Here is an 18,785-nt window from a genome sequence, read left to right as displayed (position 1 = left end):
TGCAAATACATTTTATTTATGTATATTCTGTATTCTTAAGTCTTTATTTGGATCTCCATTAGCTTCCATAAAGTATTAGTTTTCATATAAACAAATAAAAATAAACAGCAAATTAAAATCACACAAAATCAATGTAACAAGAAATGCGAAACAAACTAAACATAAATATCTTAAAAGAAGTGAAGAGATTTAGAAAATTCAAGGATAAACAAAACAATTTGAAAAATAAAAAGAAGCTCAAAAAGAAAATAGAAAAGAATGAAAAAAGTCCCAGTCATCATGCAGTGTCATTTGTCCTTTATTTTATACGCTGCTCTATTCTTTTCTGCACAATCGTGGTGTACGTACAGCCTAACAAACAAGCAATAGTCTATATTCAAACTGGACTTGTTTGTTTTCCCTGATTTCCAGACCAGACGCCAACACCAACACGCTTCTTGAAGAACTGTGAGGAGGTGGGCTTGTTCAGTGAGCTGGACTGCTCCATTGAGCAAGAGTTTTGCAAGGCCCAGGAGGAAGAGGACAGTAAACAGGTACTGCAGGAATAGATATAACAAAGCCTCAGGCTGAAAAAACAAAAAAACAAAAACTGGAGGCAAACCTAAGCCACAGCCAGCCACAGGGGTTAGGTCAGGCGGTTAGGAGCTGCTCTCTGCTGCGATCATCAGTCATGTCACCAACAACATCCCACATGCAATGAGCTGATACACACTCTTTAAATAGATTCAAAACACCTAGACCTCATGTAACCACACAATTCTCACTTGATAAAAAGCGGATAACCACAGGTATGTATACACCTCTAATTATTTTGTCATAATTTCACCTTTTCACCATGTGTTGTATGTCCCACCCTTCTTTTGCCACAAAGCACACTGCACGCTCCCCAGTTCTCATTAGTCTTGTTGACAGTGACAGTCAGAGCTAGCAGGTGGAGCTTTGTCACCCACCACAGGTGAGGAGAAGAGAGATCAAGTTCTCCACCTGAAACTTCAAACAGCTCTCCAGCCATACACTCCATGAGGGAGTCCTATTTCTTCCCAGACGTAAAAACAGACCCCTGAGACAACTTTTGTGGCAACAATAAAAGACCTGGCCAGACATTCACGCATGCAAAGAGAGTTGCAAAGCTTTGACATTTGACAAAAGACATGATCATTTATGCATTATAGATCTGCCCTGAGGCACCTTCACCTGAAACATGGGTACTAGTCAAATCACCACAAGACAGACTGCTTATCTAATGTCTGGAAAGATGTGCATGCATGCTGCAGCTAAGCTTGTCATCTGGGTGGTTTGGCTCTGGAGCTCGTCTGTGCTCAGGTCAGCCACGTCTAGCCTCCCCAGTCTGTGTGGTTTACGATGGGAGGCTCTGCTAAGTCAGCAGGAGGCGAGTCAGAGCAAGACTCTCGGGGAGTGAAGAGCACAACAGTAAGAGATAAGGAGGGAAATCATCGAAACTTCAGGAAAACAGCAATTGTCCCATTTTAACAAAACACATACACTATATCCACATGCAGACACTAATACAAATATGGAGGATTGATTGCTTTAGTTGTATAGATGATCGATGAATTTCCTCAAATATGTGTATTTTGCGGTCAGTACCTGATCTTGAATCCAGCGTCTGTCTGTATTCTTTTCTTTATATTTGCTCATTTCCTGTGGCTGTTTCACATTTGACTCATGCAAATCACTTCAAGTTGCTGTTTGTTTTATGCCAAGACATGTGAGTGAGGTTTGGAAATATGTTGTTCCTTGCGGCACTGGGTTATTTTTAAATGTACTGTATATGCCATTACATGTAACAGGAGGTAAAACAAACAAACTGTCCTGCTGGGTAAATAACAATAAGAAACCTGGTCTTCATTACCCTCCACTCAGGAGAAAATAGTTCCTCATTACTCATTCAAGATGGGTGTATGGAGCCCAAGGGCAAACAGTTATCTTGCTAGAGTTGTGCTGAAAATACAACTTCTTTGCAAGAACGTAACACTCTTGACAGATACCTTACTTTGTATACTCTGCTTTCTTTTCTCTTCCCCTTCCACTCTGCAGAACATCTCACTGCACGGCCAGGCAGGCCAAGGCCAGCACCAGCAGTCCCACTCACGAATGGGCAACCATGATACCAGCATAGTGATCCAGCAGGCCCTGCCTTCTCCTCAGTCCAGCTCCGTCATCACTCAGGCTCCATCCACTAACAGGCAGATAGGGTGAGTGGGCCACACAGCTGGAGATTTAAGTAGAGCACTGGCAAGATTTAGTTAATTAACAGTTGCAGAGAATGTAGGTTTTATGAGAAAGGCAACACAAAGAGGGAAGAATACATTTTATATTTGCACCTCTTGCATTAAGTGAGTTTTTATTCTGTTACGAAGGCGTACAAACACTGTTAAAAACTGCTGACAGACTGAAAATTATCTACGAAGTGCAATGATTAGAGTGTATCCTCTCACCTCAAGTGCGACCCTGTTGTAGCGACAGCCTCAGGCTTGGCCTGGTCCCTTTGTGTCTGTGCCGATTGTCATCCCTCTGTAGTCTCTGAGGTAATGTCAGAGTTTTGTTACATTTGGACCAGTGTGTGTTGGGCTTGAGATTCATGTTTTGCTGTTCATTCAGTATTGTCCCACAGTAGAGCATGTAAAAGATGGTCCCAGAGGACAAGATGAGATCATTGTCAGCCGTGACTGCTTTTACAACGGTTTAGCATTTCATGCTCTAAAATAGTTCCTTTCAATGTATGGGAATGGCAGCCACAACCTTAGAGCTCTGTTTCTCTGATACATTTGCACTGCCATGCCACAGGTGTATAATAACAGCAGTCTGTATGGTGTGCTGCTTCATCATTTACCTGCAGTATTTAGTGGTCAAGGAATAGTTCATCATCAAGTTTAAAGCATTTCAAGTCATAATCAGTCTGCTGTCCTCAAGGTTTGTATGTTCATACTATATGTAGTGAGGCTATGTGGGGCATTGATTGTATAAACTCTACCAACCTATCAGCATTTTGAAGGTATTGCCTCTCTTGAGATTGCCTCCCTCTACTGACATTTTGTCTTTATATATCAGTAACACAATCATTATCACATACAAACATATGTACAGACTTTTCTGCTCTTATCCTCATGAGGACCCTCCACTGACCTCTTTCACTCCTTGTCCCTTAACCCCAACCACCTTCAACCTCGTGCCAGGTCTTTGTCACTGTAAACCAGGCCTGTGGCGAGCAAGTGAGACACTGAGATGGCTCAGTGTTAGGCCTGCGTTGTGTCGAGGTTGTCTTGTGTAGATTTACAGCTAGAGGAGCTAGTGAATATTGGATGGGAGGCCCATCACTAAGCCTGACTGACACCCCGTCAGGCTCTTTGTCGAGGACAGGGATGAAATTTCATCCCCTTGGAGGAGCAGCAATCACTGCCAGTAACAGAGACTTTGCTGGGCCTGCTTCACCTCAGTTTACCTGTCATTAAAAACTCCTCACCTCGCTCAAGCACAGACTCACTACTTCACTTCCATTCACAGTCGTTTATGATCACAAATCCTTCACTGATTTGTTGAGAGACTGGTGGTTTTACAGCTTTCACAAACAGAAAAACACATCACTTGAAAATCAGACTTGGTATGCTATGTAGTGGTGGTTGACAGCCACAAAATGGCACTTAAACATAAAAAATGGTAATTATGACACATCATTTGAGGCATTCCCCCAGCAGAGGCCTGTATGTACTGAAACTGTAGAGGCGTCATTTGTTTATTAGGGTGGTGAGGTCCTAACACATGAATAGGAAGAGTAGATTCACACAAGAGAAAACTAATCTGGAAATGTTCACATCAGCAGGAAAATGGGTTGAGGAAACCCCTCCACAGAGGAGCAGGGCTTCCACAGGAAACCATTAGGGCTTACCAAAGGCTCCATGCACAGGGTCTCTCCACAGGAACTTCCTACACACAGAACAAGCCGGACACTTTACAGGCTAACTGTGCTCTGTCCAGCCTACCGAAGGTCAGATCAGTGGCTGTGATAACTCGCCTCTTGTACTATTAAGGTCCTATAATTGTAGCTGATATATTTTGGATTTTCCATGTCTTTGTGAAGACAAGCCAATCATGTAAAAGTAGTTGTTTTGAATCCATAGTGACATATTTATTGTGCAAATGTTTATACCTAATTTTATCCAAAATAACTTGACATGTTAGTGAGACAATAAAGAAACTGTTATACTCACCAACAATGGAAAGGTTTGTGTATGTAATCATTGCAAGCCTATGCTGTACAGCTTTTAATCTTTACACACTTTATGGAGCTCTGTGGAGAATATATCTCTGAATGAGAAGAAATCACCAAACAAAATCAGCTTAATCTCAGTTCCATCTGCTTCCTTGGTCTGTTCCTCAGCTCTGCTGAACGCACAGCGTGAGCATCCAATGAATTAGGATAACAAGTCATTTTCATTGCTCCACAATGTTTACTAAAGAGCTTTGAGGCTTGGAATCAATTAGGATTGGCTTTCCTCAAGTCCATTTACTTTAGGGTTGAGCTGGGCCTGCAGCTGTGAAACCTGAGGACCTCTCTCTCTCTCTCTTTTTCTCTCTTTCCTTCTGCTCTGAGTCCCTAAACAAGGTCTTTGGGGAACTACACTGACACAAACCAGTGTTAAAACCAGGCATATGAAACCAGCCAGCAGATCTTAATGTCACGGCTATCATTATCATACAAAGGGAAGCGGCGTCCAACAGATTTGAATGCTCTCTGCTTTTCAATTATAAACATCTGGCACTGAGTTATGTCAGAGTTAAATGTGTTGGACGTTACTAGTCAACCATGTGAGATACAACATTCTGTGGAAACCTCAACCTTTTGACTCGTAAGAGGAGATGTACGGGAATATGGGTGTGGGCACAAGGAACTAAAAATGACATTCCTCTATTCTGGCTCTTTAGAGAATTCCAGTCCAGTCGTTTCCATTACATAGCACAATCAACCTGAATGCAGCTGGGTTAAGTGAGGAGTGATTACAGTACAGATGTGGTATCTGATCATCAATTTATAATCATGCGGTATTTAAATACTTCTCTAAAATTTGGCTGTGTATAAAAACAGGTGCTTTTATTAAATTGAGGCACGTTCTTTAACAACTTCAATGCGTAACTCCTAAGAATGTTGAGGACTGTGTTAACCTAAAGGGTGTGATCCCCAAAACCACTTATGTGAGACGGTTTCAGTTTGTCACCATCTATCCTTGATCGTTTTGCTCAGTTATTCCCGGAGAGCGATTTCAAAATAGAACTACGTATAATTTTATTCTTGTACAAATGTGTCACAAACAGTTGTCTTTTTTCTTTCTAAATGGAGGATTTATCTCTAAACTTACTCTTAATTCGGCTTCCACCCAAACTTGTGGGCAAGCGTGCAGCTTGATGCGTGGCTGTCACATCACCCTGCACAGCTCTGAAGGAAGTCAATTTGTGGTTTTGTTTCCCATGCTGCTTAAAATGCACATTATTTTTCACACCTTAGAGCCACCAGCAACTTGTGGTCCTTGTTTTTGCCTTAAAAGGAAGTAGCACAAATAGATGTTGATGCCTTCTTAACAGCAAGGTTTCGTGCAAAACCCAAATGTAGAGCGACACGTTATCTGTGAAATTACTGTTTTCTCAAAAGGATTGGAGAAGACATGCTGATTGATCTGTGGACCACTAGGTACAAGATTTCACGTGTCATATTGATACCTACCACTCTTTGTCTTTCAAAGAATCGGTTTGACCAAGCACATTTACATGTCTTGTATCCTAATATAGACAGTGATCAACATAGAAGTTCATGATCTTTGCTTTCTCTCTCTCAGTTTACATATAGTACTTCAGATGTTACAGTGGTACAGATAGATTTGATGATTTAATTCCAGGATGCAATTAATATTACATTTTCATAGATTGCATAACACATTTTCCCATGCTTGTAATGAAACAAGTGTGCTCATAGTATTTCTCCACCCGTTGCGCCAGTGCCAGAACAAAGAAATTCTCTTCAACGGAGAGAGTTATGCACTTTTCATGTTTCCACGGACAAACTTTGACCTCATGAACTTCACAATTTAAACAAAACTTCCTTTATTATTGTTTATGATTAGATTGCATTCAGACAGCGGTGATAAGGAGAGAGGTCCGCCCTGAGTGCAGGAGCGCAGGACCTCTGCAAAATGCCTGAGGTGCCCTCATGCTCCAACTTGACAAATGCCCTTTTCCATAGACAAATATGGGCAACAGTCAACCATGTATAAATTGTAGGGGTAGTGCAGATAGAGCAGTACCAGGCAGAGAGAGCAGAAGAATAAATAAACAAAGCTACAGAAAAACAAAGGTATACAGTGCAATCAATTACAAAAAAGGAAAGAGAGAAAAAGAAAGACAAAATGCAGGATGTACATCTGACCTGAATTAAGATGAGCTCATTGTGTACTGCAGTGGGTTTAATAGTGCGTTTGTAGAGGAACGCCCAGACTCTGTTCCCTCTCATTCCAGCGGGGCTGTGTCATCCCTGCCCCGGGGCCACCACACATGCAGGCTCCTGCACAAGCAACTCACATACAGGGACATGCCTCACAGCTCTGGGGAGCGCAGGGATCACAGCGCAGGGAAGTGTGGAAAAGGGGGATCAGAGGTGGACAGAGGAGAGGAAGAAAGGGATCAGAGGTGGATGGAGGAGAGGAAGAGGGGGATAGAAGGTAGATGGAGGAGAGGAAATGAAGGATTGCGGAGGGTGGAGAAGAGAGGCATCAGATGTGGAGGACATGGCTTGATGGCTAGTCGGGTGCAGGAGAGGATAAGAGACTTGTCTGCACAAGAAAAGGAAAAGATAGATCATGTTTGGATGGGAGTATGGACAAATGGGATCAGAAGAATGAAGGTGTGGGGAAAAATGCGCTGAGATTATGAAAGGAAAGTGAAAACGGAAAACTGAATGAAAGACAGAGAGATGAGACTGACAGTTGAAGACAGGAATGAGGTGGCAGGATAAGAGGAAGAGAAGTTGGTTACGGAGGAGATGGACAAAAATGCTAATAAACAGTCAGGTTTTAGTGGGTGAAAGATGAAGTATCATTGAATGTGAAAGGGGCAGTACATGCCAAATGTTACAACGCTAGTCAGGTGCTGCAGATAGATGGCAGGTTAAGTTGTAGTAAGATGACACAGTTGTTGCTTATGAGTTTTTCTGATCCAGCAGTGATAGGAATGTACTGACATACTTTTTGCTTTCGTTGAAAATAAAAGACAACCCATCCTCATTGTCCTTAGCCAATGGCATATCATATTTAGTGAACAAATCCTGCAACACTAATTGGCATCAGACAAACATTCACCACCATTCCTCAACTGTGCCTTGGCATGGCTTTACTCAGCTTGAGGCTCCCTAATGAGAGGACACCCCATCCCAGATCCATCCCACCAACCCTTGGAGTGTAGCACCCTCCCAGCATCCATCCCTCCCCTGGCCCGCTAATAAAAGTCAGCCTGTGTCGTAACCCATTAGGGCTGATTTATTTGATCAGATTCGTATTATTTCCTCAGTCCAAACCCCATGGCACTCTCCTCCCACCAGTGATTAAAGGCAGTAAATCAGGGGCAGGTCCTGTGTAGTGTTTACTCAGAGAGCCAGGCAGCTGCAAGCTGTTTGAGGCCCTTGTTTCTCCCTCTGTTTACCTCCGTTCCCATGGCGACTGCACCACCGTCTCCCGAACGTCTGGAACTTGGCCCTGGGCTGTTTTGGTTACGTTCGAAAGTTTTTAGCTGCTGTGTCTACCCAGGGCTCGCAGTGACTTCACCCAGCAAGGAGTGAGCGCAGCGATGTTGGACGAGTCAAGGAGGGAAAGAGAGGGAAAAAGCAAGAGGAGGAGAGGAGGGAGGGACGAAATCTGAGGGTAGGCAGGCACAGGGTGGGGGGAGGGCGAAAAGCCAAGAGCATTACATCATTGCTGGAGCAGAGTCAGAAAGGGAAGGATATGAGTCAGTGGACTGACTGCACCCTGCACCTCTCTCTCTCGCTCTCGCTCTCTCCCTCTCTCCCTCTCTCTCTCTCTCTCTCTCTCTGTCTCCTCTTGGATGGCAGCCAAGCCCCTTGTGTTAAAGTCCCCCAGTACTCGAGCTGGAGTTGGGACTGTGGGGATTGGGACAGCAAAGCTTTGTGTATGTGCAGACTGCAGGATTTGTAGGTTAGAGCAAGCAAGTGTAGAGGGGCTTGAGTTGATGTGTGGGCACCCTGCGGGGTACAGAAGAGAGTTATAGAGGATTAGCAGGACAATGAACAGTTGTCAAATCTGCTCCATTGGGGAGAAAAATAGCAGTGTGAGGGGGGGATAACTCTGAGAAATATACTATGGAGCAAGAGATAAAAAGCAGAAGGAGGACTCAGGGATGGAAGAAGGTCTAGCAGTGATGTCATGGTGGAGTGAAGGTGGGCGGGGGTTGGAGGGATGGTGGTTCTGGGGCGGGGATTGTGGAGGAGAGCTGGGCTGAGAGCAAGGCACTCAGTAATGTGAGAGTGCAGGGTCAGGACTGCAGAGTGTCTACCTGCTCTCCCCCGGGGCCCACAGCCCAGGCTATTATCAATCCCCTCAGTGGAGCCACAGCCTGTCATTATTCACTCACATGCATACACACACACATGTTCACACACAACTCCAGCACATTCACACACTGGCACAGAAAGTGGAAGAGTAAAGAAAAAAAAAAAAAAAGAAGAAACATGTTTTGTGAGACGTCAACGAAGAATGCTTTTATCGTATATATGGAAATTAGAAATCCTGCATCACAAGCTAAAGCTGAAATGATGCATTACAATGTATAAAGTATGTTGATACTTAGGACTGCAGCTAACAATTATTTTGATTATTTGGTCTTAACTTAACTTAACTTAAAGGTTGGTTTATTCTTTTATGCATATGCATATACAAATTATAAAATATCTTTTCATGTACACAATGAAAATGTACATATTCAGAATGCGTAAGAAAAACCTCCACCCTGGAAGTGGCATTACGCCAGTTATTTCTTGTCTTTATCAGTACAGTCTGAGTTAATCCCCAGAGGAAGTGCTGTCAGATCTTACTTTGTTTTTTTACCTCCTGCTGGACAAGCAGGTTGTGTTTTTGGTGTGTGGGGTGGTGACGGATAGTGTTTGTCCTCCCCCTGCCTTGCTGCAAGTGAGCTTTGCTAACAGACAGACACAGCAGCACAACCTGTAGAGGCTTCAAAGGAGCCTTTCTTCTCTAGAAAGCAAGAGCCTGACCTGCCACAACCAGCGACCTGCTGTGTACTCACTTCTGCCGGGTTGACTTCCACAAGTGGCTCTGTGTTAGTGAATTTCATCGTCTTATCGTGAATGAGGACAGGCATAATGAAAAAGAGAGAGTTTATCTTTGTCCAGAGTTGCTAGTCATTCGGCTGCAGACTGATTTGACTTTTCAAGTGAGAATATCAGCATCTTTGGAGCTTTTAATTTGTCTGTTACCGTTAATCTTCAGGAAAGCTTCATGCACATGTTCTCGCTGTTTTCTGCAACACGTGACTTTATATGGTTACTTACAGTCACTTCCACTAACCATCTTTTTAGTTGGTCTGGCAATCTGCACCTAAAACCAAGTACATTCCCATAACTCTTCTTCTACGGCTCAAGTGTGAATTAAATCAGCATCATTAATCTACTACAGTTTATAGCGTGCACAAGGTTAGGATTGTCTTGGACATATAAATGTATGAATATATGCATGTATAACATACTGTATGTATAAATACACACAACAGCATTGTGATGCATTTAGTTGTATGCAAAATTAAGTGAAATATGCTAAATAAGCCACTTTTGAAACACTGTGAATGAGCCAATTTCAAGAGTTGTAGGCATAGATTTTACAGCATAGTGTTACGTTCAGTGAAAATGTATTACCCTGTGGTTTGAGGTAAAAAAAAAGCATCAGAAAATCTCATTCTACATCTACACTGCGAAAAAAAAAGAGCAGCTATGCAGGCAGTCATCATACTGAACTGATCCAGCAAAACAGTTTTTATCTACAAAATCAACAGCATGTCACAGCCACTGCCTTGTGACTGTTATTTCATCATCTTGAACGCTGGCAGAGGGAAACGGTGTTGATGTAGAGCACAGCTACACTGCATACCTCATTGTACTTTCATGACTTTTCCCATGTGGAAATGTTTGGATTCGCCGTGTTGCTCAGATGTCATATGTGCAGTTAAATGAGTGTGATTGTGATAAATTGGGATGTTAGACAGAAATGACACACAGTCAGGATGGTAATGGTTCTGTGTGTGCGGAGCAATCTAAAATGTCTGGAGCGTAAATGCACATATTTAAGGTCTGGACAAATACAGGTATTTATTCAGGTGGGGGAACATTTGCTCTGGTACACCCCCATTTGGCCATCACTCCTTCACCACTCACCATTACCGTAATCCAGGCTATGATGTGGTCAATTGATTACATTAACCCGTTGAACACAGCTAACCTTAATGCTTCTAGTTTGCACTAATTTCTAAATGCTCAAGGAAATGGAGCTTTATTGACTGATGAGAGGCAGCATTCATCCTGATGATACTGATAACTGGAGAATTATTGATTCTCCTGATACAAGGTTATTGAAGAATCATGTAGTGAACGCTGGTGATTTTTTTAGGCTGCGGGAACTGTATAGTTAATGTATGCTGTATGTTTGGGTGTTGCAGCACCCGCACAGCTGGGAGTCTGTGTTCTTACAAGCAGGGATTTGGTGGCAGTTGTATAAATGATGTCACCGTGCGCAGATGGAGCAGTCTGGGTGTTTGGATGGCTGTAGTCCTGAGCCAGTGATGGAGGCAGGACTGCTGTCAATAGTTTAAGCACAGCCTGGGCCTCATCTGTACATGTGATTTATTGATGTGGCCGTGAGTGTGGATAGGTCTGTCGGTCCGCACACACTTTTGTGGTCACCGAGGGAGATTTTCCCTACAGGGCTTCCACCGCTGTAGCGATTTCTAAATGCAATTCTCATCATGCACATCTCATGTGGTTGTTATGACAAATATTATTCATTCATCACCACAATCATCATTACTCATCCATTGTACTACATGAAGTGTACGCGTTTAAAGTGCATCCAAAAACTCCCAAGATGCCTCAACTTTCAACTGCGGCATGGATGCAGCAACCACATACTCTGTTTTCCATTGTGACTCTGTTGCAGCAGCAACATGTATAAACAAAAAAACAAAGTTGGGGAAAACATAAACTAAGCTAAATAGCACAAATGTGAAATTAATTGATGCATGAAATTACTTAAGATGCTAGAGTGATTTTCTTTTGCAACCTCACACAGAAAGAATTGTGATAGTCCACCAGTTCTCCTCCATTAGAGTAGCCTCTCCCACAGTCAGGGTGATAGAGCTTCTCCAGAGGTTTGTGAAGAATCACATTTTTCATTAGAAATGTTAAAAATGCTTTGGGTGCATTGTGTTCATAAATATAATGACTTTGGGGTATGTTCATTATATTTATGAACAAAACAATAATTATAATTGTTATATTTATTGATCAAGTTTATTTATGCACTACTTATTCTTCACTCTCATGACAACTGAGCAGACTATCTGCTGATGAATGCCATAAGATGAAAGCACCAGAAGAAATTGGTAGAAATTGGACTTTGAGTTTAAGACTTTTCTGTCAAGAAACAAATTTCAAGCATCAGTTTTGAACACATCTTATAAACAGTTTTAAATGTGCCTGTCAAATAGATTTTTGACATGTGTAACCACATACCATTAAATATGATTACAGCTATGTTATCCTGCATTATCAAGCAGTCATTATCTGTTATACACCAGTTATGGATGCATCATAGGAGAAATTATATGTAATTAGCGCCATAGAGGTGATAGTGGTAGTTTGGTTTGATGTTATATGACAAAACAAAGAAAATGACTCTTATATTATCTATAACACAGTGTGTGTTTGTGTGTGTGTGTGTGTCTCAGGCCTGTCCCCGGCTCGCTGTCCTCGCTGCTGCACCTACGAAACAGACAGAGACAGCCTCTGCCAGCCTCCATGCCTGGAACTCTGCCAGACCCAACCATGCCTGGCTCCTCCGCTGTGCTGATGCCCGTGAGTACACAACGAAGCACAGAGTACACTCAATCACTGGTGCACTCGCACATGCATGAGCAAAGCCACTCGCTCACACTCTCACATACAGTAAGTGACAACAGTGTAACATGTAGTCTGCACATAAACTATGTAGGGTTGCAGTTTGGGATGTGTTCTTTCACCATTAAAATGACTTACTACATTTTATGAAGGAAGTCGTCTCTTGTAGAAGTGAAAGATTTTACCTCTGGGTTGAGAATACAGACTTTATTGTAATTAAGCTAAAAAGATTTAGAGGACCCACATGAAACAGGGAATGATAACAACTCAGAGAAAGCTGCTCATATCAAGATTCTAATGATACAACATATGTTCTCATTGTAACACAAGACAGCCCGTGTTTATGGTATAAAAAAAGCCCTCCCATGTTTATTAAATTAAGAGCTAAGCCATTTTGGGGAAGATTGACGGCTCAGGAAAGGGGTGCAGGTTTGGGTGATATTTTTACACAAAACACACTTAGTGCAATTAAGGCTGTGTGTCAGGTTCTAGGCCTGATTCTCTGTGGACGGGGGAGGGGGGTGGAAAGGGGCCATTCCCCATGGAGATCCCCACACCACCCAGAGTTCAGCAGCTGGGAGGCCACAGCAGCTCACATACACACGTGTATGCATGCAGACGCTCACACAAAGGTTTCTTCTTTCCTGCATATACTGCTCAGCAAACACCGCTCACATCATCACCCCACGCAAGTGACCTCTCACCCCTGTCGGCTTACCCAGCTGATTTCCTCACCTTCAGCCACGGGCACTTGAGGGACAAATGAGGACAGATTCTAATGAATTCATACAACTTACACCTCCTCACAACTCATATAACTTATTAAGACATCCTGCGTCAAGAGCGGCCGGGGTTTGGTGTTTTAGTCTGACTGACACTCATCACACTATCATCAAAAACTCACATACCCCTGTTGCACTGGCTTCCTGTGTTAAGTCCCCCCCGTGCTGGCTTCCTGTTTTGGGTCAGCTCCAGTTATCATCACACAGAGCTGTGCACAGGGCAGCCTGTCATGTGAAATCAGGCTCTCATGCTCTCTCATCTCATCTCCCATAGCTCACTGTGCAGGAGGATGAGTGTCATGCTTTTGTGCTAAATCTGTTTTTTTGTAAAAGCAGTGATAGTTTCACATCAAGACATGAAAATCCCCGTAAATAACATATGTCTAAAGAGTCAGTGTGTATTGACTCATCTTGTATGAAAAAGCTCTGTGGTATAGGAATAGTATGTCTATACATATGAATATCACTGTTCCCATTGTGTTGTAATCTTCAGATGGAGAGACAGATGTCCATGGGCTCCAATATGATGGGTATGCAAGGTCCCGCCCACAGCAGCTCCTGTTCTTCCACTCACATTCCCTCCATGCACTCAGAGGCCAAACTGGTGAGTATATATATGCATGTATTCACATGGATGCATACACATTTATGCACATGCATACACAAGTGTGCACACACACACCAGCTCAAAGTGTTGCAACTCTCTTTTCCACTGGACTGTGCCAGCAAAGCTATACTCTTAGGTCTGTGTGGATTTCATCATTTGGTGTGTAATCAAAGCTGTGTCTGAACCTGCCAGTGCAGCACTGGAGACTCTGGCTAGAATAAAGGGCCCTTTATGTGGTTGTGGCTCGGCTGCCCACCGACTGCCTGATGTATATCTTAATGTACAGAACATGTTCTGTAGGTCCTACAACTTGTTAGCACTAGTTTAACACAGCAGGGAAAAAATCAAATGACCTCATCCTTCACAAAGCAGGCAGTTAGAGCAGTGGGAATGAGCCGAAGCTGAAAGTGGAGAGAGACAGAATGGAGACGGATTTTGAGAGTTAAGGAAGTGTAGAGGATTATTGAAAAAACAAAAAAACTGAAGAGAAAGAGACCTTCCACTCACTCCGACTTTGCATACTTGTACTGCTGTAATACTAATGCCAACGACCGACAGCATTCCTCTGATTAATGACAAATGCACAAACAGTTACACGCTTGGTGATATGAATTGATTAATACTGTAGCAACATGACCATCATCCAACCATTGTTTTCAAAATAAATAACTCTGAAAATGGAAAAAAATGCTCCGCAGAAATAAGAGCAAACTGTGTCATGACTTGGAAATCAAAAAAATCACAAACCATAATGAAAAGCATTTGCTGCTCTTCGTGTTTGGAAAGGTTCACTGATAGCTGAGTTTGCTGGAGAGAAACATCTTGTGGAGGGAGCGAGAGAGAGAAAGAGAGAGAGAGAGAGAGAGAGAGAGAGAGAGGAGGCAGCAGAGGTCATTAGAAGAGTTATTGCTCTGATAGAGGAGAGCGGGAGCATTCCCAGGGCATTTAATTCTCTCTCTTCCTCCTGCTCTCTCAAGATTGATCGTCTTTGTAGTCTTTTGAATCTCTTCAACTGTTCCTATGGTAACACGCTGGGGTAACACAATATTAGTGTATTAGGCTTATCTCTCCTCTGGCTGTTGTCCAGACACATCTTACCCTTTTTTTTTCTTCTCCTATCTATGTAATTGAATTGTAAATGCTCTGTTAGGCCTCCCATAAACATATGCAGTCATTAAATGGCTACAGGCCCCTCGACCATGCAACTTTCTGGTTAGTTGGCCATTCAGACACGAGGCACGGCAACCAAATGTGGATCAATTGAGATTCTGCTCCCTGATGTCTGAACGCGACTGATGGAATTTCACGATTGTGGACAGAAAGTGAGAGACTAATTGTGTTATCAGGGTGCGATCTCCAGCGTGGGTTTCATAAGCATAGACGTGGTCTCTAATGTCTGTAATATCCGCGCCCGGGCCGGGTCGATAAATACGGCCTCGCTATCGGATAACTGAGCCATGATCAGGCCCATGTGTCCCCTGCGACGTTCTCAATCCGGCTCTAATCTCATTACCCCAACCATGTTGACTTTCCGCCAATGGGAAATCTCCGCACTGTAACCCCACACCCCCGAGGCACGGACCTGGATGCACTCTTTCTGCTCAACGTTTACATTGTGAGAGCAGAGAAGGGAATTGAGTGGGACTTTGATAGACATAAAGGAAATAGATAGACAGACAGAGTGAGCGGGGAGTTGAAAAGTGAGATACGGTATTGATATTCTCAGACACCAAACAGCGGACGAGAGCATTGTTTGTGAGTGACTTGAAAGGGCTTTAGCTCATCCTAGTTTCCTGTGTCTCTCTACATGTGTGCATGTCTACATGTTTGCGCTTGCGATTGTTTGACATTTTGTAGTAACTAGAGGCCATAGTAGCAGGATTAACCCTCCCCTGCCAGAGAGAGTATACTGTGGGTCCAGAGCCTGGGCTAATGAAGGCTAATTGATTTTGTGGTGGGCCAGAGCAGCATGGAGGCCTGTCTCTGGTGTAAATAGTTAATGAGCCAAAGGACTGCTGTGGCCCCTTGGGGACTCATATCTCGCTCTAAGCTCTCTGTTTGTGCTCTGTGGGCCGAAGACTGTATCTCTGCATCAGTGCCCATCTTTGTTCTCTTTTATCTCCTGATTTCTACTTAAGTGCCATCGTTTAAGTGGTACAGCAAAGCCCAGTGGTGTAATAACTGACTTGTATTTTTTCCCTTACTGCTTTTAGTTGGTTGTCTGGGAGTGTTGCTGAGATTGGAGTGTTTTATTAGTTTTGTTTTGTTTTTTTCTTGTGAAGCACTGGGTGCTCATGGTGCCGGGTGTGGTTGTGTTCTGTTCTGTTGTGGTCTGGGGAATAGAATGGTGCGTGTTGTGCGCTGGAGGTTGTGGGATAGTTGACCCTCGCAGCGTGGAGGAAACGCTGCAGAGAGGAGGCCAAGTTCCACAGCGTGCCGGCCAAAGCATTACGTCACTGCTCAGAGCCAGTTCTCCACAGGGCCTCGCGAACAGTCGCGCGCGCACACACACACACACACACACACCCACACACTCACACACTCACACACACACTCACACACACACCCCGTCTGCTCCAACTCTGTGTCATTCTCTTTGCACGGTGTCACATAATTAAACAGACACACATACTCATAGAGAGAGTCAGGTACTTCCAAACATGTGACAAGTAAGTATGCAAATTTGGAGATGCACATATTGTATAAACACACTCACGTGTGTGTACATACGCCGTATTCTTCTCCATAAACTCTCCTGCTGAGATGGTTTGATATATTTGTTTGTATGATGAAAGATATGCACTATCATTTCTCTTCTGTTACAAGCTCTTATCAAGCTGGCTCTAAATAACATCTGTGAGTGCCAACTATGGGACATGACTCAGCTCATGTCACTGGGACCCTTTTCAAAGCGGTGGACTTCGGCATTGTTTTTGTGTTCCTTTTAAATGAGCTCCATGCTTTCCACATCCCGCTTGCCTGCTAATTTCAGACAGCGGGGTCTTGAAATGGTTTTGTGCTGGTGCATGAAAATGTGTTATTTATTATCTCCCCATTATCTATTGTTTACATTGTAACTAAGGACAATAAATTTGTCACTAAGCATTGGTCTAGGTGCTGAGTTTTTTATGAGGTAAACAATACTATATGTTCCTTCATTGCAGCTCTCTTGGCTGTGGAGCTGGCACTAGATGGGTGGATGACATAATTCCTGGCATGTTCTAAATGTACTCCTTTTTACTTGAGGAGGGAAAAAAAAGCGGTGCGTCTCTTAAAGAAACATTTCATAGTACACAGGAGGGCCAATAATCAAAATGTTTCTAGCACACTAATGTATTTTTTTTACATTTCATTTACACAACCCTTACAGTTCTAATGTTTCAGTATAGTCACAGAGTTGCAGCAGGCATTTGGGTTAATAGGTTTAAAGATTGCTAAGTTTTACCCTAAATAGTTAATAGTGAAAAAATTACATACATATTCTGTTCAGAAATGCCAAGAAAAGAGAACTTGTGAAGCAGCCACAGATGTGTCACTTTTCAACTCTGCTACGAGATGATTGATTGAACAGTTAGCTCAGTATGAAGTCATTTGTAAGCAGTTTAACCATTAGAGTACACGGCAACCCTATTACGTGTTCCATTCATTTTCTACCATCATAGTAGGGGAGCACCTCTGGCTAAACCTCTTGTTGTGAGGAGGAGCAGCAACACACACAATAGGAGTCTAACTCCAGGTTTTGTAAGCAACATCTGTATGAATGGTGGCATTGTCAGGGTATGATGTCATCGGAGAAGGACGGTGAGCTAAGAGCACAGCTGAATCTGTAGGCTGCTTCACTGAGCTCTAGATAATGTGTATGTGTACTCTATATGTTGGTGTGTGTGTGTGTGTGCTTATGGTTGTGTGTGCAAATAGCTCACTTTCATTGGCATCGCATTGGCACCCTTACTGGTAATCATTGTCCTCAGAGTCAAAACACATTTGTGGACTAAGTGGCCTTAAACAAACCATGAAGTTAGAATTTGCACATAGTTTTTGACACAGATCTGTTATGTACATATGTGTGGTTAGTTAAGTAAACATGTGGATGTGGAAGTGTGATAAATAACAGTCAAATAGGGACACAGGACACAAGACACATGGCAAGATATACTGTAATACGGTGTTACTGAGAGAGAGTGGTCAATGTCAGTGACTTGGACTGCAAAGAAAGTTTTTCAGATGGCCAACATATGATTCTCCCCTTTGCCATAGAGGTGAGTGGATTTCAGCAGAGTGGAGCACAGGACTGAGGAGCTGCTGGATCAATGTGTGTCTGCCAGTTTATCAGTGTTGGACACAGACCAGCGAGGGGCCCCTCTCTCACTGCCTCCTCTCTCACTGTGTTTGGTTTGTCTGAGCTAGAGACATATTGTTTAAAATAATAGTCAAATGTAAATAGACATGTTGTGTTGTCTTCAAGATGATGCACCACTCGTTTGACAGGCTTTTTTGTTGCAATAATGAACAATGTGTTCAACCACAATTGCCTGTTACAGCTTAGTTGCTGTTCATACAAAACTGGGGTCTGCACCTGCTCAACCATGGGTTTATATGAGACGTTGTATAGATATTTAAGTATATACAGTTGGTGAGATTGCTGCATTTTTCAGAGTTGAGAGTGAACCTGACAAAAGGTGCAATTTATAAGATTTATTTTCTGTATTATTTAGCTGCTACTTAATACAACAGCTTACACCCTGTGATCATGTTTAAGTAACTCTGAGACTGGGATAAACAGAAGTTATGTTTGAGAAGTTATAACTAACCCGTAAGAATTCTGAAGTAACCGGATAATAATCATGTTGTTAATATAGAAAGCCATGTTCACTATTTTTAGATTAGCCAGTTCTTTGACACACTGTGTATACTGGTACATTTATATTTGAGTAGTTGCATGTGTGTGTGCACGTATGCATAAGCCTGTGTGTGTGACTGTGTGGATGGGGTTATGTACGAGGGTGGCAGTTGTGGCACAGAGTGTCGCATCTGTTTGTCTTTGGATGACTGCTTGTTGTTTTAGCTGTGCTGATGGGAGGTGTATGTGAAGGCCATTTGGTCATGGTTCAGGGCCTGTGAATGGGACGGGGCTCCGGCAGAGCCAAGCTTGGGTAAACCAGCTGCCATCACCACACGGGCCAGACTGGGTTGGTCC

The 18,785-nt window shown here is 43.0% G+C and overlaps 1 protein-coding gene across 4 annotated transcripts in view; it reads left to right on the top strand.

The window, feature by feature from the left end:
• Nucleotides 1-18,785, top strand: part of creb5b (cAMP responsive element binding protein 5b) — a 43,297-nt gene that overhangs the window by 14,541 nt on the left and 9,971 nt on the right. For all 4 annotated transcript variants that reach the window (XM_044359990.1, XM_044359989.1, XM_044359988.1 and 1 more), the window contains 4 exons: nucleotides 412-533; nucleotides 2,059-2,216; nucleotides 12,031-12,157; nucleotides 13,475-13,585. In XM_044359990.1, the coding sequence (XP_044215925.1) occupies nucleotides 412-533; nucleotides 2,059-2,216; nucleotides 12,031-12,157; nucleotides 13,475-13,585 (518 nt within the window). The remainder of the gene's footprint in view (nucleotides 1-411; nucleotides 534-2,058; nucleotides 2,217-12,030; nucleotides 12,158-13,474; nucleotides 13,586-18,785) is intronic.

Source organism: Thunnus albacares, chromosome 8 (genome assembly GCF_914725855.1).
Source record: "Thunnus albacares chromosome 8, fThuAlb1.1, whole genome shotgun sequence".
In the NCBI taxonomy this organism is placed as follows: Eukaryota; Metazoa; Chordata; class Actinopteri; order Scombriformes; family Scombridae; genus Thunnus; species Thunnus albacares.
Note: the sequence above shows the minus strand (reverse complement) of the source record. Positions and strands in the feature narration are given on the sequence as shown.